This window comes from Fundulus heteroclitus, chromosome 1, assembly GCF_011125445.2.
Source record: "Fundulus heteroclitus isolate FHET01 chromosome 1, MU-UCD_Fhet_4.1, whole genome shotgun sequence".
NCBI lineage: Eukaryota > Metazoa > Chordata > Actinopteri > Cyprinodontiformes > Fundulidae > Fundulus > Fundulus heteroclitus.
The window spans coordinates 7,798,815-7,815,962 of NC_046361.1; the positions used below are offsets into that span (position 1 = coordinate 7,798,815).

Consider the following 17,148-nt stretch of genomic DNA (forward strand, 5'->3'; position numbering starts at 1 on the left):
CCCTTTCGAGACACGTGCTAGTTTCGCGGCAAAAAAGATTTCGCGCGAAAACCGACCAACGGCTTGTTTGGATGGGGATCAGCTGGAACAATAACAACAAAAACGGCCGATAACGGGGCAGCGAGGGGACTTTTACAGATGGGCCGCGCCCAGTGGTGAGCGACCCAAGGACCCTAGGCTGCTGGGGGGAAGAATCGGCGTGGATTGCTGTTGTTTTATTTCGCTTTATTTTGCATGTTTTGTCGGAGTGCTTCCTGCGTGCCCCAGCAAAACGAGGGGACTGAAGATCTGCGGCTAAAGCTAACATGCTAACTTACCCTATATCTCTATACGCAACCTAATTACCGTACTCTCCTCCGGACAGACGCCTAGTTTCGCAAATATACCGTCAGAGAGGATTTTGGCTCGCGGTGATGCGCTTTGGTTTGTAGATATTTCATGTTGAGAAGCTAACTTCTGTGGGTTGCTCTAAAGTTTTCGTTGCTAAAAAGAAAAAAAAAACGAGATCTGCCTTCTAGGTAAAATAAGACGATGTCGCTCTAAGGGGGTTCAGAGCTAGCTTGAGTGCTGGCCGGCTCGTTTAGTGAACTTGTGGGAGTCTTTGTTGTGGAGCCATAAGTTAGCTTGCTAGCAGGGCAGGAGAGTGGCCAGGCCGCGGCCGAACTGCTGACAGGAGGCTCGGAAACAAAAGATCGGCTTGTCCCTGTGCAAGCCCCGTTCGTCTCCAGCCTTTGTTACCTCCACTTTACCATTTAATAAAACATTTTTTAAGAACATTTTCTGCCTCTCCGGCTGTAGGCGTGGGAAGGATTATGCATTTGACCCACGATTTTCAGTTTGCCTGTTTTCCTGTTTGGCAGAACATCCTGTGTGTTGTTTTTGTTTTTGTTTTTGTTTTTGTTGTGTTTTGTTTCACCTCTGATCTAAATTAGATTTAGCAAGTCAGCAGTTATAACTTAGCTTGTAGTGATAAAGGCAACAACTGAACGGCAAACAATAGAGGAGCTCTGGAGGAAATGATCCAGCTGTCGTTGAACTCCTTCAAACACACCCTGTCGAAATATCGCTTTGGCACCATTACGTTCACCGCAAATGCCAGTAGGTGCTGATCCTCTTTCAAACTACAGCGTTGCAGTGTCTGACCCCCTCAGCACATCCGGAGTCGATTTGAGGAGACCATGTCAGACGCTCTCATAACGGGACAGACGTCGGAGGATTTGCTGGCAGATTTCGAGACGTTGCTGAACTCTGGGGGTATTGACTTGGGCGCGGATCATCAGATCGTGATCATCACCAGCCCCAGCGGCGAGGGACTCCACCCAGCCGCCGTCCCGTCCAGCACGGGGGAGATCCTGCTCTTCGCCACGCCGCAGGGCCCCGCCGACGTGGGGGCCCAGGACAGGAGGCGGCCGGTCCTGGGGAGACCTCCGGTGAGAAGAGTGGGGAGATGAGGGGAGAGAAAGTGAAAGGAGCAACAGGGGAAGTGGTTAAATGGGGAGTTTCGTATGTTCTGATGTGCAGCAGAGCTCTTCCAAAACCTCACCATCTGTAGCTCGAAGGCATCTAGTTTTGCATATCACTGAGTCAGTTTTAGTCTTCTCTTGGCCAGATGATACATGAGCATCAGCTTCATCTAATACAGTGTAATAAGCTTTCAGTGTAACATGTTTTTTTCCCCCAACTTCAGGTAAAGAGGAAGTTGGACTTGGACAGTGACCATCAGTATGTCAGCACTGCGCGACCAACCACAGGCCAAGTCCCGCCCTCCACACCTGCTCCTCCTAGAGGTATACAAGTAAAAAAAATTATAATAATAACAGGGGCATTGGTGTGTGGGAGCTTCCAACCCTCGTATACATCAACCTTTATCATTGTTCTAACAGCATCTGGTCCTTTATTTAAAGTGGAAAACAGCCCGTCCTCCATTGTTCCTGCTAGGCTCAGTACTTTCAGCAACAATCACAGCTGTCTCTCCATTTTCTGACCCCTTAAACCTTTTCACGTGTTGACACGTTGCAACAATGTGTTGCGTAGGGGCTTTGTAGTATAGAACAACTCAAAATTGCACATAAATATCAAGTGAAAAAAAGAATGCATGGCAACAAATGCACATCTCAGATGCTAATTAGCATTTTTATTCAGCCCCCTTTACTCTGATACCTCTACATAAAACACAATGCAACCATTTGCCTTCAGAAGGCAGCTTATTAGTAATCTATGTTTGCCTGTGTTCAATTTAAACTAAATTAGAGGCTTCTGTTTTTTTTAAGAGGACATTAGTGGACAATCAATTCCAAAGACCAAAGAGCACGTCCCGTATATAGCCTAATTACAACCCCACCAGGAAATGGTCGCTCACATAAACTGACAGACCAGGCAAGTTAAACAGTCAAAAGACTGGAGGAGCTGCAGAGGAGCTGCTCAGGTGTGAGAATCTGTCCACAGGAAAGCTGGTTAGTCATGTAGTCCACAAATCTGGCTTTTATAAAGGGGTGGTAAGAAGAAAGCAGTAAGAAGTCCATTTTGTAATTGGCCACACGTCATGAAAGGGACATGGAAAACAAACGGAAGGTTGCGTTTTGGTCATTTAAGAACATATTTGAACTTTTTGGCTGACATGGAAAACACTATTTGGAAAACTAACACTGCACCCATGGTGCAACATCACGGTGGCAGCATTATGCTGTGGTGATGCTTTTCTTCAGTGAAGGCGAGGAAGGCGGTCAGAGTCCTTGGCAGCACAGCTGGAGCATAATAAAGCCTGAAAAAGACTGGAGACTAGGGCAGAGGTTCACCTTCCAGCTGGACGGACGGACCAAAACATAAAGCTAGAGCTACAGTTGGTTCGTTTAGGACGAAGCATATTCACGTGTTGGGGATGGTCCAGTCAAAGTCCAGACCTAAACCCAACTGGCAGGACTCAAAAAGGTGTTCAGACTCACCGTCCAATCAGACCGAGCATGAGCTACTTTATGAAGTAGAATGGGCCAAACCTTTATGCTCTAGACTGGCAAACGCTTGTCTAGACGTAGTCTGAAAGTCTGGCAGCTGTAATTGCACCGAAGGGTGATTCTACGAAGTCAAGGAAATCTCAACTATCCTACCAAAACGACAAAAACTACGATTATTAGGAAATAGGAGTTAAAGACGGGGTTGGTGTCAAATATTTTCCAGTACTTTGGTAATTGTTGGGTTTTTGCCATGGCTTATCAACAGGTGTTTTTCCTTTTAACACTGTTGCTCAGGAAAGGATTAAGAAACTAAATGGATTTAATGAGTTGCACCTGTTTAAGATGACCTAAAACAAACTGAGACAGCTTGACTTAAGAGGGCTGCCTTGTGTGCAAATAAAAAAAGTAAGTTGTGATCATTATTGTTTTTTTTTTAAGTTGGCAGATTAAAGGTTGCCTGTTACAGAGTGAGGATTTTGGGAGTTCAACGTATGCAGATGACTCGTTCATTTCTGCAGTTCTTACTGTTGACCCCGTAGAAGGTCAAGGAATAGGAGCTAGAAGCTATAATTAAGGGTATTCGGATGGAGTCTGGAGCTTACATTTTTTGGCTTCACAACCAATTACAGAAAGAAATTGATAACTAGACACAAATCTTAGACCAAGAGGCCAAGTCTGGTCTAGTCATTGGTTCACGGGCCTAAATTGAGCGCGGTTCTTGTTTTGGAAGCTTAAGCTGGACTTGAGTCTGAAACTGGAGTATGTTGCTCCGTCTGCTTCTTCATTCAGGCTCAGTAAGGAACTGAAAATGCTTCCTAGTGTTGTATAAACCTGTGAGGGCATTTGTAATTTCCCCTGTGAAGCCAAAATACTAATTTGTATGACTCTGGTTCTTGCAACAGCGGCTCCCACTACTATGCCTCTGGGGCACACCAGTAGGCTTTGTTTCGAGTTGAAATATTTGCTTAGTTGAAACCATTTGTTGAGTTTTAATTGGCTATTTCCTTCATGCCGAACAGGAGGAGTTTCCAGTCCATCGGTGAGAAGTAATGCGGCGCTCTTCCTCTGTTCCCTCAGTGCACACAGTTGGCCTGTAAGGCTGTAGTTCGGTAAAAGCCTTCAGTATGACCCTTTCACCGGCAATCAGCTCTTGGCTCAGGGACATTCTTCTAAACTAGTTGCAATCTGTCTGGCTTCGTGTTCAAGCTACAGCGAAGCAAAACGGAGCTTGTTTTAGTGAAACCGGATTTCTAACATTCAGAGAAAATCCTGTTTTACGTTGTTTTCTAGATCTGTTAAACAATTCGCTTTGTCCCAGTCTCCAGTATGTAACTTCCTGTTCCCTGCTGAAGAAGCATATCCCCACATCACCATTTCAGCACAGGGATGGTGTGTTCAGGCTGATATAAAGTGTTTCCCAACACACACTGTTTTCATAGGGGGTAAAAACTTACATTTTGACCAGGGCCTGTAAATACCCCTTAAATCTATGGGCCTCTGTCAGCAATAGATTTTTTTTGTTGTACTTCCCTCTCTTCCCCGAAGGACGGTTGTGGAGTCCATGGTTAGTTCTCCTATTGGCGGTATCAGAGGAAAGGGGGCATGTGTCGTTTTCCGTCCACATGATAATCGCGCTCTGCTTTGTGTTTAATAATGAAGAGCGCTGGCAGATGTTCAAAGTTGTAATGTAACAAAATGAAAACGGCCAAGGAATGCTTCTGGTGCAAGATGTTGAAACTAGAGAAGCAGAAGCCCTAACACGGTTGTCCTGTTTGCAGAACATCTGATGGTACTGACGGTTGATTTTAAACCAGCGTGTGATTTATATTTCTCTTCCCCTTCCTCTGGGCAGTCCCTAGAAACACGACGGAGAAGTCACGATACGACACGTCCCTAAACCTGACCACCAAGCGCTTTCTCAACCTGCTGTCGCAGTCGGCCGACGGCGTGGTGGACCTGAACTGGGCCTCCCAGGTGCTGGATGTCCAGAAGAGGCGCATTTATGATATCACCAACGTCCTGGAGGGAATCCAGCTCATCTCCAAGAAGTCCAAGAACAACATCCAGTGGCTGTGGGTATCAACAACGGTAGACTGGGGCCGGATCAAAACGTTACTCGCCGCTTATCTGTGCGACCTTCTTCTGCAGCGGCAACCGAATCGACGCCAGCCTGGTTTCGCGGCACGAGGAGCTGCAGCGGGAGGTGTGTGACCTGACGGAGGCCGAGGAGCAGCTGGACGACCTCATCTCTAAATGCACCCTGCAGCTCCGGCTGCTCACGGAGGACCCACAGAACAAGAAATATCCTTTCGACCCGTTTAGCCAAAGGCTGAACTGGTCGGGCGGCCTTGTTGTAAACCCGCAGAAACATCCGTGCCCCTTTTCCACACCTGGTCCCGTTGCCACAGCAACAAACCTCTGTGTGTTCTGTTTTGATTTAAAAGTTACATTCAAACTAAAAGTGCATTCATGTTTGGATTTCATGTTAGGAGGCCGACGGGAGCTACTGCCTAGTGTGTAGACGGAAAGCAATGCTTGGCTTTCAGGATCTTTCTGCTTCGCTGTCTACCAGCTTCACACGTCTAGAAACCGAGATTTTCTGCACGTCAGCTCTGGCTCAGTCGAGCTCATTTAGATTTAGATCTGGACTTTGACTCACTGTACCACTACGTGAATGCACTTTGACCCAAACCATCCCACTGTCACTCTGGGGCGTTTTCCATGCTGTCCCGTTTCAACGCTTGAGGTTGAAACGTGACAAACGGTGACTGCGCTGGTTTAGTCCAAAGGGAATAATTCAGCCCTGATGGTAATGAAGGGATCAGGTTCACCAAATGCGTGTTGGAGGCTGGCTTTGTGATGATGAGCCAAAAACACGAGCCCTCGTTCTGTCGCCGTTTTTACTCTGCAATCTAAGCCAAATCACCTCAGTGTGTTGAAGCAGCGCTTTGTTCTTTAACGGCTGTGTTCAGCACGCTGGGTTACGTGCGCTGTCAGGACCTAAGGCAGTCGTTCGACTCCCCCGACCAGCTGGTCATGGTGGTCCGAGCTCCTCCTGAGACCCAGATGCAAGTCACGGAGTCGACTGAGGTGAGGCCGGTGGAAACGGGTCTCTCAGCCTTTTGGGAAGTGCGCCCTGACTTGACAGCGCTCCTTCGTGTGCCCGTCTCTCCCCAGGGCTACCACGTGTCGCTCAAGAGCACCCAGGGTCCAATAGACGTCTTCCTCTGTCCGGAGGACAGCTCGGGCGTGTGCAGCCCCGTGACGAGGGGAAGCCCCTCGCAAAGCAACGCCGACCCCTCCCGCGCCACGCCCCCCGCGCAACCCGCCGAGCAGCCGCGGGCCCGGACCGGCACGCCGGCCCTGGATGTGGGCCTGTCGTCCCCGGCGTCCACCGCATCCACGGCAACAGCGGCCTCCCAGCAGGAGGCGTCGCCGCTGGTGTTGGGTGGGGACTCAGGTGAGTGTTCACATGCAGAAATAAATCTGCCTTTAATTCAGAGCTGCAGTTAAAGTGATGCTTTTGCTTTCAGTCAGTCAGTCAGTGGGGGGGGGGCTAATGAGGAAACACAGCTGGGTTAGTGGGGAGGAGATGGTGGAGGTGGACAAGGAAGCACAGCTACTTCAACCCGGATAAGTGATGATAACTAAAGCCGCTAGTAAGAAACAAATAAAGGTCAACTGAGATCTTTAGGTTTAGTTGAGATATTTATTTAAAATTCAATATAAAGTCAAAGTATCAAAAATGCGACAGTGAAACAGCTGCAGTGAACTTAAAAGTTCTGTGACTAAAATTCAGCCAAACCGTCCAAAGTTTGCTTTTTTAAAAAACGTTTTAGCTGCTTTCTGGTTGCCAGGAAGTTTGTTCCACAGGCGAGCGACAACAAAACGTTCTCTCTGCAGGTTTTTGTTCTCGCCTTTAATATCATCAAGTTCCTCTTTCAGGAGGAATCTAGATGGGAAGGATGAAAAATACCGCAGTTGATTTATTTGTTTTGCCTGTCTGGATAATTATAGAAATGAGAAACCTGATCACCTTTATTCCTTAGAAATCCAGATTTTTCTTTTTCATGATAATAAGATGAATAGTACAGCACTGTCTTTATCAGTGATATATTTGCCAGCAGAAAATTCAGCCCAAAACAGCAACGTTATTGCATGCTGCACGTTTTCCTGAGCAAGTGCAGGCTTAGTCTTTACACTGATTTATATTTAGGTGACTTTGTTTTTATCTAATCTACCAGACTGCAGTTTGATAATTGATTGTTTGGGAGGTTTACTGACAAAGAGCAAACTAATAAATTCACACTCTTGGAGAAAGACCTCTCAGGGGTTTCAACTGGACATTTGGTTCTGAAACGGGCTCTGAGGACGGGTCCTTCTCCACCCTGCCAGATGAGAAGCTATGGAAGTTGGTTCCACAATTAATGGGATAAGTCAATATTATAAAGACATCTGGGTTGTGTTTAATACTCAAATATCCAGAATACTTAAAAAAGGGTAGAAAGTATTCCTTAATTCCAGCCTGGGAAGGTATGGAGTTTTAAATGGATAATTAGCAGGAACCCTGTGAAGACGTGCATGAAAAAGACCAGATCTGATGTGGGGCTGACACCTGGAATGGCTTTTTTTTAAAGGGCCTTAAAATCAACTCCAAAACATTCAGTGTAGTGACTTTAAATGGAGCGACATGAGTTCTTTCTGCTCTCCCTCAGCTGCTTTCTTTTCAGGGAGACCAGGCAGCAGAGTGTTGCAATAACTGGTAAAAACACGGGTTAAAAGTTTCTGTGTTGGACCGAAGGAGGAACCCTGACAATGTTTCTCAAGTGATCAAATCCGCTCTTACTAACACCTTTTATGTGAAGTCTAAAAGTTACACCAGAGTCGGATATGACAGCCAGGCTTTTTTAGCTGACCTGAAGGGTTTATTCCTGGCTCAGAGTTTTACTGTGGACCTTTCTTTCTGGTTGTTTTCTGTCATAAACACGTCGTTCTTCTCCTGATTGAGCTGATGGAAATTCTCAGCCATCCACGACTCTGTGTCTTTCAAAGCGGTGCTACAGCTCTCTCCGTTATTTAGGATTCGTCATTGAGTAGCTGCTCTGCTCCGATGGACTGCCTGGTCAGCATGCCAAGTGCTGCCATGTGATGAAAAACCTACACTGCACATCACCCTGAACTATCGGTGCCTATAGGGAAACACGGTGGTGGCAGCATCATGCTGTGGGATCTTTTTCCTCAGCAGGGACAGGGAAGCTGTTCAGAGAGCAAAACGTATTCATGTGTTAAAATGTCCCAGTCAAAGCGGGAAACTTAAACTGAATTGTGATTCTGTGGCAAGCCTTGAAAATTGAGGTTCACAGAAACGATCCTTCAACTTCAACAGAGCTCAGATTGACTACATATAGGTACATTTAAAGGTAGGCTCCATTTTCACATGTTTACTCATAAAAAGTATTTGAAAACAACATCTCCCACCCCTGCCACAGTTATCTGCTACTACTATCCCAGAAAATCTCTATAACATTACAATGAAATCTGAGTTTGAGATGAAGTTTAAGGCCTATGGCTGAGGCAAATCAGTTCTTAGGAAACATGTTTCAAAGTAGATCTAACACCGTAGAAAAATGGTAAATGGGGGGGTGTCATAACTGTAGCGTGTTGCTCAGAGACAGTGCAGCTCCCTGGCCTTTGGTTTAATGAGTAGCATCACACACAGCGTCGCTGCAGGGGCAGCAGGTTCTCCCAGACCAACTACATGCCGTCTTCCACATGTTGTAGCTGTTGTTTGCTAAAAATGTTGCTTTAGTAATAATTGTAGGTGTTAAACGGCAGCTGTGAGTAGGACAGACACGGTTATCTGAACAATTATGCAATCTCTCCGCAGGAATAACCTGTTTAACCGCGATAAAGATAATTGTTACAATGACACCTTTTGTGATTCCTGCAGCTTTTATTTCTCGCTTTCGTCAACAGAATCGCTCCTGGGGGGAGACCCGTTCTCCAGCCTGGGGGACATCGCCGACTTTAATCTGTCGCCCCTCTCGTCCCCGGACCTTCTGCACGGTGAAGGCCTTCCCTTCCCGCTGGACAGCTTCATCAACGTCTCGCCTCCCCAGAGCCACGACTACCACTTTGGACTGGAGGAACACGAAGGAATCAGCGAACTGTTCGACTGTGACTTTGGCGACTTGACAAATGTTTTGGGAGACGGGTAGACGTGGGGATGAAGGAGAGGAGAGGAGGTGCACAAACCTAAATCATTCTCAACGTAGGTCTTTACCTTTCCTCTGAAGGAGAGCTGTGAACCAACATTTCACGGCTCAATCTTGATGTTTTTTTTTTTTTTATTTTGCCGCGGGTTCTAGGAAGTCGTGGAGTACTCCAAGCCCGGTTACAAAAAAAATCTCCAAATTGCCCTTAATTGTACATAACAATTTGAGCACTTCTCTGTGACTATTGCTTTTACATCTTAGACCAAGATTTCAGCTTTAGTATAGCTATTTAAATTATTTATATATAAGTTTATTTTGATATTTTGTACCAAGTTGTGGGTTTTGCATGTTGTCGTGTTATCCAAGTAGACGGTGTTGGCTTTGAGGTGTGCATGTGTGTGGCAGCAGCATCACGTTCAGGACTGGTTTCCCCCAGCACTGATTCGAAAGCGTCCTGGAGGCGTCTCGGAGTTTCTCTCCCAACGAGAAGCTTTGAGCTTTCTCCGCCTAGCAGAAACTCACGCGGTACTTGCAGCACCGGAGGTTTCTCCGAAGCACTGGAATCCTGAAAAACTGAATTATGTCCTGTCCATGCTGCGATTTCTGGAAGCCGAGGCCTCAAAAGCCTTTTTTTCTCCATCACTTAGTGGAAGTACCCTTCTTTGATTACCCACTAGGACGAGTCGGCCTCCTTTACGGCAACCGCCTGACTGCCGTCTTTTGAGTTTCAGTGAAATTCAATCAGGACTTCGTTCTAGGAGAAACAAGCTCTGGTCTATGGTTCGTCGGTGTGTGGGGAAACCAAGGGATTACTGATGAAGACTAATTTATTAGCACCTCTGGGAGAAAAATGTGTAGAAATCCCTAAAATAAATTAATCTTTTATTCATGCAGCATAATCTCCAACTGAACAGTGTAGAAAGAACAATCCTTTAATTTGTGTACATTTATTCAGTGAGGGGCGGGGGTAATTGGGATAAAAAATAGGGGGTAAGGGGAAAAAAAATAGTTTAAATTGCTCAAACGTATCCTATTAGTCTCTGAGGCTCTCTTCACTTCAGCTCAGCCTGCAGGTTTTCTAAAGGATGTCTGGCCATAGAAACGTTTTTGTTTCAGGGGAACCATTCCTGTGTGGATTTGTCCAAAGGTTCGGTGTCATCATCCTTAAAAGCCCAGATTGCAACTCATTTTCAGTTTACTAAGGAGAGTCCACCAGATTTCCTCTGACTTAAAACTGGACAGACATTTTCAAGATTTCCCTCTCTCTTAACAAGGTCCCCATTGTCTTTTGGAAGAGGAACAGGCCCACAGTGTCACAGATCCCCCATCGTACTTAACAGTGAGCGTGGGATGTTTTCCCTTCAGATAATACGCTGGTACAGACTCTCAGCCATACAGGACATGGCAACCCCAAGTGCTTACCGTAAAGCGCACTGGATTATAAAGGGGATTAAATATTCTTCCCAAGTGTGTGATATCACTCCGCCCCTCCGCGTACACAGCTCTTTCAGAAAGGGAGAGCAATCCGTCTGTCGGGAAGAGTGAGTAGTTGGACTACACTGCCCTGTTTTCTGACATAAGACCAAAAGAAACTTAACTTTTATACTGAATTAACTTACTAGGTTTATTGTTGCTAGCGCATACTCCGGGCGCTGGCTGCCTAAAGGCTCCCACATATCCTGGTGTACTGTGCAAATACTGTGAACTTGGCGAACTCTGCGCTGACTCTCCCCAGACGTTTTAATGCTTCAGTCGATTGTAGTGTTGCCCATATTTCTTGTAGGCAAATTCCTACAACTCCCACACTTTCTGCCAGTGGGGCAAAGCGGCAGAACGGATGGTTGATTAGCTAGCTGGGTACCTAGAGCCGTTTTCTTTCACAGCAGGCTCCCACCTGTCAGTGAGAACAGAGAGGGACTGTGATGCTGCATGTCCTCAGTGTATCAAGCTCTTTGGCACATTATAAAACAGTTTGATGTAAAGACTTCTGGCCTCTGAGGAGTTTATAGTGTGACACGTACATGTATACGCGGAGTCCGTGCAGAGTACGCCTTGAGTACGCACGGCGTTAAGTACGCCCTAGTATGTGGAGGACTTTACATGAATGCACTTCTAGTTTCGACATTACAGTCGGGCAGTCTTGTAGACAGCTCAGAGGTATCCGAATATCTCGAGCGGCTTTGTTGCTTACCAAAGTCGTACTTACACATTTTCCAGTGTCCTGCAACTTTCAGATGTGTTCCTTCATTGCCCTACACACCTAAATCCGATGGTTTCACTGCCTCACTAGCACGCAGTCGAGCTCTACGGAGCTCTGCTGGTGGGCTAATATTTGGGTCAGGTGGGTTGAAGCAGAGACACATCTAAAGGTTGCAGGTCTGGAGTTTGAGATCATTGGCTTAAGGCAAGTGGACTTGCTCTTGTTCTTAAAACCTGTTTTGCCTCTCATCCATAAGGCCTCTTCAGTTCTGAACATGATTGGAAGTAGCAGGCTTATAAATTGATGTCAGAACAACTAATAGCATTGTTAAGGTCAATAGCGGAGTAGTCAGGACACTGGAGTCACTAGCCCAACCAGATCCTAGTTCTTCAATAAACAAGCTACCGCTCTTCATGAATCACTCTCGTTTCACGTCATACAAGTCCGATCTGAGATCATGACCTGTGTGTGTGTTTTAGTAGCATGCGGCTGGGATTACTGAACCAAAGCACAGCAGGACCCACAGCAGCCTGCTTTGCTTTTGTTATGATGCAAAAAGTCAACACAGACCTTGCTATCCCATAATCACCCTTTAGAGTTCAGACTAGTTCGTTACTACCTCCTGAGGGGGCAATAGAGAAATAATATCAGAGGGTCGACTTTAACCCCCCTATACTGTACCAGAACCAGTCAGTTGTCTACAAGGCGTAGAGGACAAGTGGAGGTCATGTAGTGGAAACATCTCTAAGGCAAATGGCTCCAGATAAAGACCTAGTAGAGTTTTGAGAAACGTCATACGTTTACGTTTGTGATGGAAGGACTGGGAAGCCATTTTTCCCCCCAGACATCACTCAAACAACTTTTTGCCCTCCAAAGGGTGCTACTTTTTGCTCCATTCCTCTAACAGTGAGCTAAGCAGGTGTTCTTACCCACCTGTTCCATCCTCCTCAGTGAATGAAGCCGGTGGCTAAAGGAAACGGGCCTCTGCGTCACAGGAATGGTACTCCATGGGAACAGAAAGTCATGGATTAATGGCTTACTAACTTGCAATTCCTTTTAAAATACCAACATAATAAAGAAGTCCCCTCTCTCTCCCCATGCATGATACATGCACTGAAATTAAAGGTTGTTTTTTTTTTATTATTATTTTAGATGTGATGATGCTGCTGCAGTAAAAGATTAATATGAATGATTTTATTATTCTTCTTTTCTCAACCGGTGATGCCAACAAATGTATATACATGTCTATAGACTGCTGCAGTTATGTGTAATAAGTGATACTGATCACACCCATCGTCCCACAAGGTGTTCAGCCGTAGTCTCAGGTGTTTGAAGCAGAGTGAAGTCTTAACTCAAACGAGTGGAGTATGTTTCTAGGTGGGGATTATGTAGGTTCTAGACATTCTTTCTACGGGTGTGTGTGTGTGTGTGTGTTTTTTTTTCTTTTTTATCAGCGGGTTCAGATGTTAGAAATTCACCTGATGCCTGTTGGAAGAAGCTCCCCAAAGCCGCCCAGTAGATGTTGAGCTTAAATCCTGAAATGAGGTCTCTCTAAGCTCCCACAGTGGGTTTTGGATCATTCTGGATGAAATAAAGCGTTGCCGCAGGTGTTGCCTTTAGGACAAACTTGCAGGAAGTTTTAGGTTTGCAGAAACATGGACATCCTTGTATTTTTCAGTATATGCACTTCTGATCAGCTCAGAAACGTCTTGATCATGCCTTAAATCGGTTACCTATCAGGTCGTAGGTAGTCAGTTGTCTTCTTCTTGGCACTTAATGTTCCCTTCATTCCAGTTTTTTTTCTTCTCTGATTGCAACAAACTACATCTTCATATTCAATTGCAAAGCTTGGATAAACTATTTAGGCTTTCAGTGTAAATCAGCAATAAGACATTTTTCCATGTTGAGTACTTTGATACATCAAAGGTTTCTCATGCAACGTTGTACATATAAGATCTTTGTCTTAAGTTATGTAAGCTAACTGATTTGTGTGTGTGTGTGCGTGTGCGTGCTTTTTTTAAGCATTGGACTTTGATGTGTGTGGGTGTATTTATTTTTTATTCTGGAAAAAAGGGTTTAGTGCGGAAAAAAGTACATGTAAAGTTCTTTAGTCTGTCTGGTAGGGACTGTATTTAGAAATGTCCATCATTTGTGACATTTTTGTAAATTTCAGCCTTGTTTTTGCTCGTATTTAAAATATGAATGTTTTTTTTTTTCCCCCTCCTGTATGTCCACGCATTTATCCACCACCTCTGTGCAACCAATCTATTTGCCATTGACGCCAAAACAAGGCGAAAACAACTTAAGTAATACAGAAAGTTGTATTCCCCCCCCCCCCCTGTTTGTTGAGAGTGAGGTTTATTTCTTCATATGTGAATTGTAAAATTGGGTTAGATCTAAATAATGTTACAGGTAAAATGGCTAATCTTAAAGTGCTCATGGGCTGTTTTTGTCACGTTTTTGGTGCTTCAAATGCCTTTTAATGTGTAAAATATTTATAACTATTCTAATTTTTTTGATCTGAAGATCTTAAAATCCACCCTATAACACATGGAACTATTACGATTTGATTTATTTTGTTGCGCCTTAAACTCCTAGAGGCAGCTGAAGCTCACTGCGCTGCGTTGACCCTCTGTGTGTTTTCGTTCTCTGCAGGATTAAGGCCGTGCCTTGTTAAGGTAAAATAGGTAATTGTTTTGTGTGTGTGTGTGTGTGTGTGTCGTGGTGAAAGAATGCATGGTGTGCTTGTGGTGTTGGACAAAGTTTGCACCTTCAGTTGAATCTTTAAAAATGAATTGTCTTGCAGTTGTAGAAATCAGTGGTTTGCACAATGTGAGTGTTTAAATGGCCTTTTTTTCAAAAAAAATAAATGGATATTGGGTCAGGGTTGTGATGGATTTGTGGAATAGGATATTCGATCCAATTTATAAAACACTATGTTTAAAGTTGATCTTTTTTTTCTGGTAAAGTCAATTTGGCATACAGAAAAGGATAAAAGCTGAACTATTCTCATCCCCTTTTTGCAGTTGCTGTGCAAATATTTCTGTGTGCTGTTCTGTGGGAACCAGTCTCATGCAACAGTGTACTTGTTGCTGGTTGTGTGTGTGTATGTGTGTGTGTGTGTGTGTTTCCAGAGCTACAAGTTAGTTTCAGTGCCCTTTTGTATCAAATTGTCACTGTCAATGTTTTTGACACAAATAAAAGTTAACTATTTTGATCCGACTTACTGGCACCATCTCTTATATATATGCACGACATAATCACGAAAACACTACACGTGTTCTGCTCAGTCTGCACTCATTATTTGTTAGGAACTGCAAATACCATTAACAAAAACATTTTACTTCAAAATCATCACTAGTGACAAATGAAAGCAAAAATCATTCTCTAAAAAAAATCTCAAATCAAGATATGTCCAATTGCACAGGGAACCTAGCAGAACTATCATTATGGACTGACTCGGAAAATAATTTCTACCTTTTGATCCTTATCAATTGCCTCATATTACAACCACAAACTCTCCTTTACTGGAATTCATGTGATTGGACTAAATTGGAAAGGAACATAATGGTTTTAAAATGTTTTCCATTATGAATGGAACAGGTTGTACCTGCTTTTGCAATAAATAACAAGAGTCATCTGTGTGGTTCTTTAATCTCAGTATAAATGCAAGTCTTCTGTGAAGGTCTCAGAGGTTTGCTGGAGAACATTAATGAAACAACAGCTTCATGAAGATGAAAGAACAGAAGGAAGCACTGACGGGGTTCCTGGTAGCTCTGGAGGAGCTGCAGAGATCCCCTATTCAGGGGGTGAAATTTCCTGAGACTAGTATTCATGCATTTCAGTTTTCTTTTGCCGTTTACAAGTAGTCATGCAGGACATGAAACAAACACGAGAAAGAAGGTCCCCTGGTCCAACGAGACCAAACGCAAAGTTTTTCGGCCTACACTGTGAAGAAAACCTCCCCCTGCACACCACCCCGAGCACACAATCCCAGTGGGGAAGAATGTAAGCCTGTGCCATTTTTCATGTCAATACATGTATTATTGCAGCAGCAGAATCTCACACTTAAAAACTGCGCTTGGTGAGATAATGCTGCTGCAATAAAACACAAACATGTTCATGATATGGCTTTTTTTCAGTGATTTGTTCATCTGCTGATGTCAAAATACATGTTTTCAAAGGCCGCAAATTGTTTGGAGTTTGAAAGGCCCAGGTCTGCTTAACTAAAGGTCAGGTTTTGACTACGGCTTCTGGATGCCTAACATCATAGTGGCACATGAAAAACAGAGCTATCTATCAGATGGGAACAACAATAAAAGACTGGATGAAGCTCAGATAGCTCATTTCAGGCCAGATTGTGAAACACAGAACTTCAGTGACTGTGGAGCATGGTGCCAAATCAGTTTCCTGATCATTGCTAAACAGTCTTGCATCAACGTTTGGTTATTTGTGCTTGTATTCCCAGACATTATGAATCACGGACACACGCACTGGTGTGTGAGGGTTGGAAATGAGGAAGTTGTGTTCTGTTATAACAAAGCACGGTGGGGTTAACTAATTACAACAACAGTCCTGTGGCTAACGGCTCAACAATAAACTAAGCAAGTAACTTTTCAGTTACAGATGTCAGATTAATTATTTTTTTGCAGGAGAGAGAAGTGCAAGTCTTAGCAGAGCCAAAATTTTAAAATGGTTTTGCACATTTGCCATTTTAAAAGAAAGCCATCCAGTTTGCAGATTCTTGTAGGCTCAGTTATAAAAAAAAATGGAGGCAAATTTAGTTTTTTCTCAGCCATGAGAGCAGGATCTGGGTCGCTCTTCCTTTGAAAACGCCTGCTGTGTTTGGACAAGTTTAATAAATTAATAATAAGCATGCTCTAAATTATCTGTATTGGGAATTTTTTCTACTTAAACTAAACTAAGAAAGGTTAACAGGAAAAGAACTGTTACTTTAACAAGGAGAGTACAGCAAAGCCAACTCATAATGCAAGAAGACAGGAGATTATACATGTCCCTAACTCTGATTGTAATTGGTATGGATGTTTTATTTGATCATTTTATTTAATAAGAATACTAATATATAATAACAACAGTACTATTTTTGAGAAGCCTGTTTTTCATCAACAACACTCTCCTTAAAGGTCTAACAGCATTCCCTGAAAAATACAGTTTTGGCGACGATAACGCACAGCTCTAGATTACAGCGTCTCCTGATGATCCCAGACCCACTGATGCGCCTTTCATCTGTTTTAAAAGACACATTAAATCATGGATGGGGACATTTGATACAAAGTAAGTTTCACAAACCGCGTAAAAAATGTTCTGAAGAACATTGCCAGAGAGTGAGCGTTTCTCTCCCAGTCCAATGCAGAGACACTAGTCCGTGCGTCTGTAACTTGTGGAATAGATTACTGCTCTGCTCTGCTTTCTGTTCTTCCTAAAAGAACTTTAGCTCCATTAGAGCTATGTCCGAACCCAGCAGCAAGAATGCTGATGGGGACTGGAAAGTGAGCTCACATGACACAGATTTTTAAAGTCTCTGTATTCTAGATTCTAAGGTGCTCTTACCGGCACAAACCCCTCAAGAACATTGCATGTAGTCACCAGAGGTCACCCCAGAGCCCCGCCCCAGCGCCAGAACCACCAGACACTCCCCCAGACCCCCTCAAGACCCAGAATTACAGAAATACCCTGACTTTTTGATATTTTAATTAGATCCATCTGCATAAAAGTGTAGCCCCCCACAAGATTATCATTAAATTACATCATGTTATTCATG

The 17,148-nt window shown here is 44.1% G+C and overlaps 1 protein-coding gene across 1 annotated transcript; it reads left to right on the forward strand.

Annotated features, from left to right (window-relative positions):
• The first annotated feature begins 26 nt into the window (after positions 1-26).
• e2f1 (E2F transcription factor 1) lies at positions 27-11,277 on the forward strand. The gene is made up of 7 exons (XM_012862001.3): positions 27-1,430; positions 1,688-1,787; positions 4,804-5,023; positions 5,100-5,252; positions 5,927-6,041; positions 6,129-6,411; positions 8,928-11,277. The coding sequence occupies exons 1-7, from the start codon at positions 1,179-1,181 to the stop codon at positions 9,167-9,169; spliced, it is 1,365 nt and encodes a 454-aa protein (XP_012717455.2). The 5' UTR covers positions 27-1,178; the 3' UTR covers positions 9,170-11,277.
• The last annotated feature ends 5,871 nt before the right edge of the window (positions 11,278-17,148 follow it).